The sequence below is a fragment of the Chenopodium album genome, chromosome 5 (genome assembly GCF_948465745.1).
Source record: "Chenopodium album chromosome 5, dcCheAlbu1.1, whole genome shotgun sequence".
Taxonomy (NCBI): domain Eukaryota; kingdom Viridiplantae; phylum Streptophyta; class Magnoliopsida; order Caryophyllales; family Amaranthaceae; genus Chenopodium; species Chenopodium album.
This window is the reverse complement of record NC_137838.1, coordinates 74240903-74255345: the sequence shown is the minus strand read 5'-3', so window position 1 is coordinate 74255345 and position 14443 is coordinate 74240903. Positions and strand designations below refer to the sequence as shown.

At 32.7% G+C, this 14443-nt stretch overlaps 2 protein-coding genes across 2 annotated transcripts; one reads left to right on the top strand and one right to left on the bottom strand.

The window, feature by feature from the left end:
* Nucleotides 1–1693: 1693 nt before the first annotated feature.
* LOC145631047 (glycosyltransferase-like At2g41451) lies at nucleotides 1694–6124 on the top strand. Its single transcript, XM_081683155.1, has 11 exons — nucleotides 1694–2065; nucleotides 3296–3445; nucleotides 3553–3605; nucleotides 4019–4127; nucleotides 4225–4359; nucleotides 4471–4515; nucleotides 4684–4871; nucleotides 4994–5135; nucleotides 5219–5265; nucleotides 5372–5459; nucleotides 5546–6124. The coding sequence occupies exons 1-11, from the start codon at nucleotides 1694–1696 to the stop codon at nucleotides 5921–5923; spliced, it is 1707 nt and encodes a 568-aa protein (XP_081539281.1). The 3' UTR covers nucleotides 5924–6124.
* Nucleotides 6125–6295: 171 nt separating this feature from the next.
* Nucleotides 6296–8004, bottom strand: LOC145631046 (protein JINGUBANG-like). Its single transcript, XM_081683154.1, has one exon. The coding sequence runs from the start codon at nucleotides 7988–7990 to the stop codon at nucleotides 6575–6577; it is 1416 nt and encodes a 471-aa protein (XP_081539280.1). The 5' UTR covers nucleotides 7991–8004; the 3' UTR covers nucleotides 6296–6574.
* Between the last annotated feature and the right edge of the window lie 6439 nt (nucleotides 8005–14443).

The following is a 14443-nucleotide window of genomic DNA, read 5'->3' as shown; positions in this document are numbered from 1 at the left end:
CATATACAAAATTTCAGTTACCATGTCGATTCGAACACAGGGCAAATTAGTTGTCCGATCAGTCCGAGAACAAAAATATACACAAATTCTGGCTTAACCTAGTGGCAATACTTGTTTATCATGAGTTTAAGGTATGAGCTTAAATTTTATTAGGACTCATTGAGGCGAGATTTCCTCACCCTTCTCTCAACGACTCAAGGTACTCCAAGAGGCCCGACTCGAGACATTTTTTTGCCCCTAACTAAAAGTGCTATAATAAGATGTGCAACAATGAGTCAATGAGGGCAACTTTTAACATGCTCTTTTATCTCACAAAATAGAAAGTACTCCTATATTGTGGTAAGCTATAGTTCCTCCACAAAACACTTCCTTCACCCCCAACCCTAAAAGGCCTAAAGGAATGTAAAAGCAAGGAAAAGAAAGGAAAAAGACTGAATCATTTTGTTATCAAACCAAAGAAATTTAGGAAAAATAGGAAAACAAAGAAAAGGACAAGAAAAAAAATGTTACTTAGCACATGTACAAATGAAAGCTAAGTACGCTAAAACATGGATTGACCACTTTTTTTTTTTTTTTTTTTTTTATTTTAATTTAAAAAATTATTGCTACGTGTAAGACTTTAATTGTAGTAAAGAAAATAGTAATTATTAATTAAAAAATCTGCCACATGATTATTATACAGTAAATTATGAATCATAAAAGGACATGAAAAGCATAGAACATATTGTCACAATCGAAGCCGATGAATATGCATTCACATTCCTAAATTGACACTTGGAAAAATTGTTTTGTTGCTTACTTCTTACTTTTATTCATTTTAATTTTAAAAAATGCTGAGTATAAAAGTTCACATTAGTTTATGCTAGTTTAGTGTTATGTATCTTAATTGCTTTACCTTGTATTAAGGACAGGTTACATTAATTTTAGTGTATCAAGCTTGTTTAACATTTTTCATTGTTTGACCAAATTTGAATTTTTAGTCATTATCATGTGTAGTAATTAATGATTGGATTTATTTGGTAAAATTTATATTATAGAAAATAATTTATGGAGTATTACTCACAATATCATTACTAATAAGGGAAAAATCAATTTGCATTCAAACTTAAGATGTTGAAATATTCTTTCTATGAATATTTAGAATAGGAATGACATAATAAATTGTTAAATGCAATCAATAGCATTTAGAATGATGCTTTTGTTTTGGTAAAAAAAAAAAAAAAACTGATGCTTTTTTTTATATTGATTTATAAAAGTCACGGTCTTTCACATATACAGACATACTATTGAATCATATATGCTCATATATGCATATGCCGATACAGCGATACAAGTATGAGACTGTAAATGCCAATACAAGTATACAACAACTAATATTACCGAACACTTATATTTTTTGTGGTCCGTAAAAGTGCTATGGTCCTTCACCATTAAGCTTACTAGAGAAACATTTGATTTAGGTGTTAGTCATTTTCCATGTCAAAGATAATGCTTTTATCCTTTTTCATAGTCAGATAATATAAACTATATATTATATAAATATAAATCCCAACGACAAAACGGCTCTACTATTCAATTATATATACGTTTCCCTCCTTTAAATACCAAATTTATATTCTCTCATAATTTCTTTTGATTTCTTCTACTCTAATGGCGTAACACCTTGTTCTTGATCTTCAAAAACCCTCCAAAAATGGCGGGTTTTTACAATTCTTTAAGAAGAAATTCATCATTTTCTTCAACAATTCTTTCTTCTTATTATTCATCTCAACAACACTTTCTTTATAAACTCATCTTCTTCCTTACTTTCCTTCCTCTGTTTCTTGCTCTGTTTGCCTTCTTCCTTCAATGGCGAGGCGGCGGTATCGACCTGATTACTCGCTGGTCCTTTGATTATGCCAAAGAGTTCCCTGGAATGCTTGATTCCCCTTTTATCAAATCATCTTTTGATGATAATAATAAAAATAATTGCCCCAATAATGCATTGGGTCAAACCAATTCCCCTGTTTTTCCTTATTTCAGAGGCTGGAATTTTAATTATAATGATTCTACTATTAGTCTCAAGGTTAGTAATTTAAATTTAGTTATTGAAATTCATGTCTTTTTGTATGATTTTGATTTATCTTCCCTTTTTTGGGTTTTTTTAATTTTTTTTTTCTAAATTTTTACCTTTGGTTATTTAATTTTTAATTCTTAAACCCAGAGTTTTAATCGTTTTGGTTAATGGGTTTTGTTGATTTTGTGTGTTTTCATTTTTGGGTTTATTGATCTTGGCATTTTTTCATCTGGGTTTATTGATTCTTGCTGAATTATTGGCCATTTTCTCTGTTTTTTGGATTAAATTTTTTATTTTTACAAGTTGTTAATTATTTTTCTTTGATAAATTGGTTAATACTGTAATTGTTAATTAAAATCTTGTTCATTTTTTAGATCGATTAAACATGCGTGAAATCATAGTAATCTGCATGCTTGTTCTTCTTTTAGTACTTAATTATCGAAATGAGATTGTCTATTGTCAGAAATGAGTTGTTAATTTGCTGACTTTTAATCTCGAAAATATAAATAATATTTATTAATAGGCTAGTGTAATTTGAATAATTATTGGAGATTTAGGGTTTATCTTAATCACTTGAATGCTTAATTATTGTTATTTTAGGATTTCTTCCTTGTCTATTTGACTCGGATTTATCCGTCGATTAAGATTAGTAGTTTTTTTTTTTTTTTTTTTTTGGTGTTTATTAAGATTAGTAGTTTAATGTAGAATAAATAATTTCAAAAGTCGGTTGATTGAGAGAGGAATTGTTAGTGATCATATAATCCATATTTAAACATGTATTTATTTAGTTCTGTACTTTATGCTAATTTTTGTAATATGATTGTGAATGATTCTAAATTTGAATATGAGGAGGAACAAATAAATGATGCAACAATGAAATCACTATTTTGAGTTGGCTGCTAGTCACCCTCAAAAAGATTAATTAATGAGTTACAAATCACATCTCTTGTAAAAATATTTGTTATTCTGGTAAAAGTATTAGATTAGGTTTTTTTTGTTTCTGAAGTGTGCTCTCACCTTAATGTGTTTGTGTACTTGCTTCTTAACCTAATAAAGGAGTGTCACGTGTCACATACGTGCGATAGCCAATAGCACATGTGAAGCCTAGTTGAAGCTCTACTATAGCTTCTACTGAGTGTTGGTTGTTTTAATTCTTCTATATGATGTTGATTTGATCATATTATGACAGTTAATACATCATCCATTCAACTACTAAGTGATTTCTCTGTATTACATTAGGCATGTATTACGTCAACTACTTCAGCTGGCCTAGAACAATTGCTACCGTGGATTTTTTATCATAAGGTTGTCGGAATCACAAACTTTATCCTCTTTGTGGAAGGGAAGGCTGCGAGCACCAATGTTTCTAGAGTCCTTGAGTTTATTCCTGTAAGTTTACTTATCTTAAATGGGGCCAAAACTAGCTTCTTAACCTGTAACTTAATTGATTTCTGTTGCTGGATTTTATTCTGACGATAACTCTGATGTTTTCACAGGGGGTACAGGTGATCTACAGAACAAAAGAACTAGAAGAACTACAAGCTAAGAGGTTAGTTTTTGTTTGAAATCCGTTTTGTAAATTTTGCTGCTTGATCCTTGTATGTTACGACTTTTTAATTTTGGAAGTTTGGTTGGTTTTGGTTTGGAAAACCGAAGTGTTCTTTGCTCTTTATGTTTCCTTCTTTCTCCTCATGTTTAGTGGTTCAATACTATGTTACTCAGATTTCTGTATTCATGAAAGACACGAGTGTGTGCCCAATGATTTAGGTCCGATATATGAGGTGTCAAGTGTCCGTAGTGATGCTGGAGTGTCATGTCATGGTACTTAAACTGAAATGAAGAGTCCTTATAACAGTCATTATAAACCAAATGTGAAATTATCATTGCTTATACTTTTGGACTTTTGGTTTTGTACCGAGTACAAAAATGTACACTTACAGTGCTTCAAAATTTGATTGTCAGTCGAATATGGAGTGAGTCATGGCTTTCAAAATTTTTCTACAAACCATGCAACAACGAGCTTTTTGTGAAGCAAACCCTCAACATGGAAATGGCTATTGGCTTAGCAAGAGTAAGAATCATCAGCTTAACAACCATTGAATGATTTTAACTCACTCTTCCGGTGTGCTGCATGTGATGTACTAAGTCGATTATCTGATCTTACCTAGGATGCTGGCATGGAGTGGATTTTCCATCTTGACACTGATGAGCTCCTGCATCCTGCTGGAACACGAGGTTACTCTGTGAGAGAGTTACTGGGTGATGTTCCAGCAGACGTTGACATGGTTATCTTTCCGAATTATGTGAGTGATTTGTTAATGTCATCTCCTTAATTTCATAGACTTGTTGTAAAGACAATTTCTGCTTGTTTATTTAGCTTGATCAGTCATTGTCCCACTGCTTTTGAATTTCAGGAAAGCTCTGTTGAACGAGATGATAATAAAGAACCTTTCAGCGAGGTAACATTTCTGGATGAAGATATGCAAATTATTTAAGTACTCATTATAAATTACAGAGTTTTTAGCTGCCATTGTGCTGTATTCTCACTAAATAATATTAGAAAGTAATGTTTATTTATGTTTATCTATGTTTTTCTGCCAATCACATTTCTCTGACATTTGATTCAGGTTTCATTGTTCAAAAAGAACTTTGATCATCTTCCAAAGGAAACCTACTTTCAATTCTACAGGGATGCAACTCGGACCAACCCAAACTATTTTCTGACTTACGGAAATGGAAAAGCAGCAGCAAGAATTCAAGATCACCTTCGGCCTAATGGAGCCCATCGATGGCATAACTACGAAAAAACACCAAAGTATGCTTTGCTATACTGTTTTTTCTTCGAAACTGATGTATTTTTGTCTGTTTAATGGATACTTGATCAAAGCATATTGTTATATAATCAATATATGATTAAGCTTCTGACAAATGTTGCAGTGAGATGACAATGGAGGAGGCTGCAGTTTTGCACTACACATACTCAAAATTCTCCGACTTGACCTCAAGGCGTGATAGGTGTGGATGCAAGCCTACAAGGGAGGATTTGAAGAGATGCTTCATGTTGGAATTTGATAGATCAGTAAGCTAATTCCTCTAATCTCGCTCTTGTCATATGAACCTATAGTTTGAAGATGTCTGACAAATGTAATTCCCAAATTGTAGGCTTTTATTATTGCCTCTACTGCCAGTGAAGAAGAAATGCTCCAATGGTGAGAATTCATACTGCAATATATTAATAGGTTGCATAACATTTTTTTTTTTTTTTTAATAAAAAATCTAACTACTAAACTTGTAAATTATATATATCTGATGTAGGTACCAGGAACATGTAGTGTGGAATGATGTAGCAGCGAAAGTCAAACTTCTGAAGTATGGCATTTTTGTTCGCATTTATGCTCCTATGGTGAGTCCAATATCCTCAAAGAAATATCTCCGTAACACATTGTAATGATCTTTAGGTCATTGTTAAGAAAGAAAATGTTTTGGCAGGATATAATTCAGGGATTAAGGGAATCCGGGGTCTTTGCTTCTGTTATCGAATCAGCACTGACCACTCCATCCAAGAGAAGCAATGATTCTGCAGACAATGTTGATGTAGGAAAAATAAATTCAAGGGAGCTTGGTATCGATATCCCAGAAACTACACGAAGACTCCTGGAAGAAAGTGGTGGACATGATAGCTTTCAAGCAATCCCACCTTTGTCTCCACCAGGCTTCAACGATGTAGATGTGATCCTATCAGCACAGGATGCTCTTAACAGAAGCAATGGCTCTGCAGACAATGCTGATGTAGGAAAATCGTTTTTGAAACAGATTAACTTCAAATTTCCAAAGAACACACAGAGGATCCTGGAGGAAGCTGGATGAAGAACTATCAAGCAACCCCACCCTTCTCTCCCCCAGGCTTTAACGATGTTACAGAAGAAAAATAGGCGCGAATCATAGTACAAAATTTTGACAGGTTCTCATTCTTTACCTTATTTGATTGGTTGGCGGGTAAACAGATATGTACATTGCAGGTTAGATAATACAATACTGTGCAGTACTAGTCTTTTAGAGAGATTAATTGGAATTGAACAATACACATTTACATACACATTTACATACCAATATAATAGAATTAGTTCATAACTTTGATCATAAAAAGATTTTAACCATGTACAACTAACACAATTTTCAGACCAGAAAAGATTATGATGGAGTATTCTGACTACTTTATGATATAATATGTTGATTTTAGTTGCCATGGAACTCGAACAAGCCAGGCTTTGGCCTTTGGGTGGTTCAACCACTTAGTCAAGCTTGTTCGAGTCTGATGGCCTTCAAGAGGACTCGTTGTTGGTCTGGTCCATGCCATGGGACCGGAACAAGCTTGTTTGTTGTATGTAATTCTGCATCATATACGTTGCAGCTGGATGGTGAATGAAAGAATGATACAATTACCTTTAAAATATGTAACAATCTTAACATACAATATACTTCTAAATTATATAACATTGCCTCAAACTTAGCCTGTGATTAAACTGAGTTAACACTGCGCGATTGAAGCTTCCTCTTCACCCATGAAGGAGACAGTACAGGGCCATTTTCAATCTCCACAGACTTTTTTCTTTCCTTATCATCTTCTCCCTCACCCGAAGAACTCTTCATTTCTTGCAAAAGCTTAACTCTCCACACCTTAAAAGTCTGATCCAAACTAGCACTAAATACCAAAAAGCTCACCACAAACTTGTCCTTCTGCGAAAAAGCAGACAAGCATCTCACCGGCCCTCTATGACCTTCTAGTACGGTGAGACACTCATGAGCACACCCTGCTTTTCTGTCTTCCAACGTCCTCCTCCAAATCCTAATTGTCGCGTCCTCAGATCCACTTATCACAAAATTCTCAATGGCTACCAGGCAAAGAACCGCGAACTGATGCCCTTGTAAGACCCTTTTCCCTTGATTATACTGACAAGAAACCTCTTGCTCCCAAAAATTAATACACCCATCAAAAGACCCTGAATACAAGAAGCTACTACTTTGATTTTGATTACTCAAAGCCAAGGCATAAATAGGGTATGCATGAAAACTAAGGACCTTAATAAGAGCATGAGAGTTCTCCCCATAAATCCTTAACCACATTTTTACTGTTCCATCTAAAGAACAAGTAAAAAGATAACCATTTTGTTGATTAATTACCATATCATTTATATTATCTGAATGAGCTATAAATGAGTCAATACATTTTCTCTCATTTAATTTCCAAGCTTTAACAGTTTTATCAAATGACCCTGTATATAAAATCCCTTCAATATGGTAATAAGCCATGCAAGAAATAATGTCCTTATGTTGTGGGGTAATTGGCTTACAAGTGAACCTATTTTGTGGGGCACTTGGCCTTAAGACAAAATTTTTGAAATGGTTGGTGTTTGGTAAAGTGGTAACTTTTCTAGGCTTAAAGTTATTATTAGTAGAATTGTTACAAGTGTGTGATCTCATGGACCATACCCTAATTTTGTGATCCTTATGTGATGTGAAAAGCATGTTACCTTGAGCCACCATGGCTCGGACTTCACCCGAGCTAGCTTGTAAGTAGCCTATTGCATGGCAGTCACCTGACTGCCATGCATGGACTCGACGACTAGTTGACCCAGTCATCACTATGTCCCCTGATACCGCGATGGAGTAGAGATCTCCATCATGGCGGAGAGAGGAGATGCAACAATAGAGAAGAGAAGGGTGAGAAGAACTTGAAATAGACGTACGAGTCCATAATGATTCGTCGAGGCTTAGAGGGTGCAAAGGTGAGGCATCTAAGGGGAAATGAGTATAACAAGAAAGCCTTCGATTTTGTAGTTGAGAAAGGTGATGAAAACTTGGTGATTGATCTTCTATATTATCATCATCTAACAAACATGAAAGGGATTTTCTACCACTGAATTGACGGTCCATTATTTATTTGAAGAAACTAGATTATTTGGGGTTTAAGAAGAGGATTCAAGTAAGCATGCAATATATATATAATCATGCATTTAATATCGTCAAAAAGGTAGGTAATCGTTATATATATAATGATCAATTTTGGAGTGTTAGTACAACTTGTTTTTATGTATAATCCTAGGGTGATGCATATAATATGGTCCTAGAAGGACCATTGAAGTAGCGCTCCACTTGTTAAATTATATCAAATGACTATAATGATGCATTGATAAGGGTTGACAATTGTGATTAGCCATTATTATTCCATGAAATAACTGCGTCATAATTTAGCTGGAGAATTTAAGCATGCAACAATTTGGTAGCCATTTGATGTAATCCCAATTTTGTAAAAAATAGCCAGCCAAATCACATGTACATGGGTCACTTTTATTTATTTATTTTATTTTATTTTATTTGGCAATTAGTACACTTTTTCAATACATAGTGCTCCATAGAAAAGTAGTGGATTTTAGTTCTAACATATTTGGTAGAGTTGGGGCCTATTCACATTTACTGAATTGAGCTGAACTGATTGGAGCTGAACTGCACTGAACTGATTGGAGCTAAACTGAACTGAGCTGAAATGAATATTTTATGAGAGAGAGAAATTAGGAGCTGAACTGAACTGAACTGATTGCAGCTGAACAGAACAGAACTGATTGGAGCAGAACTGAGCTGAACTGAAATTAAGTAAATGTGAACGGGCCCTTAGTGGGGTATTCATCTTGTGACTTTGAGGTTACAAGTTCGAGTTCTACCAATCATATTTGCTTGAGAGTATGGAATTTACTTACCCCCTTTAGGCCTCTACTCTCAAACGTTAACCTGCAAAAGTACAAAGCTGATTTAGGCCCCGTTCTTTAGACCTGCTTTGCTCTGTTATGCTCTGCTGAAATCTGCTTTGCTCTGCTCTGCTTTGCTGAAATCTGCTCTGCTCTGCTCTGATTCAATCTGTTGTGCTCTACCATGCTCTGCTCTACTTAAAATTAATATTGAATTATTATAATAATAATTAATATTTAATAATAATAATAAATAATTAATATTTAATAATAATAATAATTAATATTGAATAAGAATAATAATAAATAATTAATATTTAATAATAATAAATAATTAATATTTAATTATAATAATAATTAATATTTAGTTATAATAATAATTAATACTTAATAATAATAATAAAAATAATTAATTATTTATATTTAATAAAAATAATAATAATTATTATTATTAATTATTAATATTTAATAATAATAATTAATATTAAATGATAATAATAATAATAGTAATTATACTAATAGTAATAATAATACTTATAACTAATAATATTAATTACAATAACAATAATTAATTTTTATAATAACAATTAATATTAAGATAATAACTAATATTTAAAGATAATAATAATTATTAATTTTTAATAATAATAATAATTAAATAATATTTAATAATACTAATTATAATTAATATTTAACTTTAAAAATTTAATGATTATAATAATAATGCGATAAAGCCGATAATATTAGTAGTGGTAGTGGTAATAATAATAATAATAATAATAATAATAATAATAATAATAATAATAATAATAATAATTATCACAACATTATGGAAAGCACAACAAGGAGATCACACCTCTGCTTGGCTTAGGGCGGTCCCTATTTCGGGGTTGGGTCAGACAATGAGCGCCAAGACTTATCGTTGTGTGTTGTGCTACCGATTGGGTGTTCCATTATTGTTCTCTATCACGACGCCGTGCTCTGCTTATTCAAGAGTCTTTACTGGGGATATTTACAGTGATCACGCGGTGTCTTGTGCTGGTATTGTGGGCATCAAACATCGGCATAATGTTGTTCGGGATACCCTTGTTGATGTTTGCTATTGGTCAGGGATTTTAGCTAGAAAGGAGGTGGACATTGGGTTATCTGGAGGGAACAACGGGGCTCTCAGACCTGCAGATGTGTTACTTTATTCATGGGATCGTGGTTGCGATGTCTGTGTTGACTTGACGGGGTCTTCGTTCTCCTTTGACACAGTCTGGGCTTTCTGCCTTTGTTCCTGGACGGGTAGTGACTGATGCGGCCAATCGGAAGCGGGTCAAGTACGAATCCAGTTGTCGAGCAATCGGATATGACTTCCTTCCTTTCTCTTTCTCTTCTCTTGGGGAGTTAGAAAAGGAGGATGTTGCATTGTTTAAGCGAATCCAGAAGTTCTCGAAGACTTAGGATATTGGGGCGCGTGCTGCAGCCCATATCTTTACTAGGATCGGCTTTTCTATAGCTAGAGGAGTGGGGGCCCAGATTGTATTTCGGCTTCCCACTAATTTTCTATAGGTTGTATAACTTTGTATGGTTTTGAGATATAATAATAATAATAATAATAATAATAATAATAAATAAATAAATAAATACTACTACTACTACTAATAATAATAATAATTAATATTTAATAATAATAATAATAATAAAATCTGTTCTGCCCAGAAAAACTCAAAAGAACAAGGCCTTAGTAGAATCTTTCATCAACTACCTTTAATAAAAATAACATCATTGTATACATGATTTAATCTAGCAACCCTATAGATTCCAGTTTTTCATCGTCTATGATGCCTAAAGATTTATAACACGTGGTTCATTTGCATTCATGACATTGGCAAAAATGTCTTTGGTGTGGGCAAGTTACTCCATTTTCATTAAGTGTGCGTATCTCTTTCAATTTGACCTTCGTCTGGTGATAGATACTTAACGTATTTAAAGACCAGCCATGTACGAACACGTCTGACCATATGCAAATTCAACAATATATTCCTACTTATAAATAATGTGTAGATATTTTTACCCTAAAATGTTTATGTGTCATAAGGTCAAGTCAAAAGAGCTTCCCGGACATCACAACCGTGGTTAGCTCCCCTATTTATATCAAAATTGTAAAAATTAGTAGTAATAATTAGGATTTGTTTTTTTAAAAATAAGTAAGATACTTGAAGTAGATTAGGAACAACGTCTTCACGCAAGACTATGCCCTAATTTGTCAAAATTAGAAAATTTGAGCCTATAAAAGGGTCAATATCTTGATGCATCGGAGTAGAATATCCAAGAAAGGCAGGAAAGAATCAAAAGTGTGCTCGACACCATCCATCAACGGCTGGAGCTTTCACGGGCAGTTATAATGACACTTCAAGATATAATAATAACTGTTAGATTGTCGCCTTCAATATAAATATGGGAGACATCATGCTCTCTAGCTAGGAGGAGGCCATTACGAAAAGCAATGACTTTAGCAGGAAAAGCTGGACAAAAGCCCAGGTTATAAGTACGACTAGCAAAGTAGCAATATGATTCCCTAAATGGTCTCTAATAACATCGACGGAAGCTGGATTGTGAAGGACAGAACCATCAAGATTGAGCTTACAGTAGCCCATATAAAGCCAATAAATCCAATACTGTATTTGAAATGGATGGAGTAATTTGTAAATTAAATTTGAAATGTTTATTATTACAATGGACTAATAAAGTACTCAATTCAATTGGGTAAAATAAGATTAAAATGACAATATGACTGGCTAAGCTCTAGCTAGTTGTCAGTCAGTCCAAAAACTAATTTAATAGGAGTATAAACGTTTATTTAACGAATAACAACCAAGTTCTTCTAGTTCATCGATTTGTTCGTACACATTTATATAGTAATTAAGATCTAAAGTGGGCAAAGTTTAATTTATATCGTGGTGACGTGGTTTTAGGCAGACCATTGTCACACATAAATGAATCTCCTTCTCCTACTATGTCTATGTGCTAAATTTGCCTCCACAATTGTGTGCATTAATAAATGTACATCAGAGTTGATGACAATTAATAATACTCCGTATTATTTTGCTTAAATGAGCTACAACAAAGGCCAATACAAATTATAAATACGAGCCGTGAGATTTGAACTGTTGAACATATGATTTATCGTATACAAGTCCTCAATTTTAACCACTAAATTAAAATCTCATTGATCTCAAATTTGTGTTTACATGAGTCACTCTACTTGCTACTCAAATGGATAATGACTCATAAATTGATTCTTAAGGTTGCCTAGATTTAAGGTCATTATTATGGAGTTACTAGGTAGCATGTCAACAAGAATAATTATGAATTTTTAATAAAAAAAATATCTTTTCTCTTACTCTGTATAAGGGATGATCACCAAAATTTCAAAAATTTTCCCTTTCATTGACAATAATATTCATTATAATTAACATTAAGTGGTTGAGTATTAAACTAAATCTAAGTTTATATTTATTCTAATTGACATTAAATTTGAGTTCCTTCTTTCACATAACACGACTTTGAACTTTCAACCTTTGAGTTGGCAACAATTGATTGTCTGATTGAAAGTTCAATCCTAATTACACTCTTAGAAAATAGAAAGTAATTGATGAATGGATTGATTATTGCTCAGCTCAACTAATCTTTTATTTTACATTGTAAAGGAGAAATTAACTTAAATATATATTATTATTTTATTTATTTATTTATTTTGATGCGAAGAAATTAACTTGCATATGAGCATATACGAAAGTAATTGTCTTTATAGTAAATAAATAAACAAATAAACTTTCAAACTACGGGTCTGTTCACATTTACTTAATTTCAGTTCAGTTCAACTTTTAATTTCCTTTTCTCATAAAATATTCATTTTAGTTCAGTTCAACTCCAATCAGTTCAGTTCAATTCAGCTCTAATCAGTTCAGTTCAGCTCAGTTCAGTAAATGTGAACAAGCCCTACGTGTAAGACTTATGAGACAAAATAACCATGTAGAAATGATAAAATCATAGAATAAATTAAATATAAACAAAATTAAGAATAAAATGTAGAACATGGAAAGCATGACATACAGTGCAAAAAATTATACAAAAGATACCACTATAAAGCATGGTATCATTTACAAATATATCATATACTAACTCTGTTTCTTAATATATGTGCAACAAAGAGGTATAATTTGTGAGACATAAAATATTTCTTTGTTGCACGTAATAAAAAACGGAGGTAGTATAATGTATTATGAAGGGCATAGAATGCGTAAGTGCGTAACCAATCAACAATGCGTCAATTTCATGAACACGTCAAAATTCTTGAAACATGACCTAGAGAAGATACAAAGTACATAATCAAATTAATGAAATTCTGAATTTGTACCACATGGCAAATGTACCAAGCGCCATCGATTATTTGAATCCCATTTTTTAATGTCTATGTTGAAACAATTGAACGATACAAATATATTATTTTAGTCAAAATTTTTATATAGTTTATTTTGATGTTTAACTTACTAAAATGAACAAAAGTGATAGAATATAGGATTAATATTCTTTGTATTCTGTTATAGTAGGATATATTTTGTATATATTATGTAATTATCTCTTGAGATTTCCTAACATGATTAAGGACTCACGATTGTAAGTTTGTAACCCTATATATATTGATTAATGGAATACACTCCAATCTGGGGGAGTTTCATAAAATCTAACATGGTATCACAGCTTTAGGTTACGATCTAGCTTCCGCGATTTTTTTTTTCTTTTTGCTGCCATATTTGTCTTCGATCTTCCCGTGGCAATTAGTTCTTGAGTGCACCTGCAATTCTTTTGCGTTCGATGATAGAATACGTTCAAAACTCTGTGACCAAGTCTATCATTAATGTCTATGTAGTGCCTATTTATATTTACTGAGCTGAATTGAACTAAACTGAACCGAAATGAACTGATTAGAGTTGAGCTGAACCGAACTGAATTGATTGGAGTTGAGCTGAACTGATTGGAGCTGAACTGAATTGAACTGAAATGATTGAAGTTGAACTGAACTTAATATTTTATGAGAGAGCGAGGGAAATTAGAAACTGAACTGAACTGAGGAGCTGAACTAAACTGATTGGAGCTGAACTGGACTGAATTGAAATTAAGTAATTGTGAACTAGTACAAGCGCGTATGTAGTCCACTCATATTGTTTAGAAAACTTGTAACATTTTATTTACTATGTTATTATGTTAATTTGGGTCTACTCATGTATGAGCAGATTTTATTTTCTGGTTGATTTTGGGTTCAAGTCCAATAATTGAGTCATATTTGGTTCTATTGCCAAGCATATGAACAATATCACATAGAGTATAGGGTTATATCTTCCTAGCTTATGCATATTTCGAGTAAGTGATTTTAAAAAATTAAAGTGATTCAAACTTTGAGTCAATAATCAAGAACGAGTCAGTTTTACCAGGTCTACTAAAAAAAAAAAACTTGTATTTTAATTTACTAATTCAAAATCAAGCATTGAACAAAAACTAGATCAACGAACGGCAACGTACTCTTGTATATATTCTCTACATGCTTACGTTTACCCATTATTATATTTTCTTTTATTACATCTTATTTCATTCATCA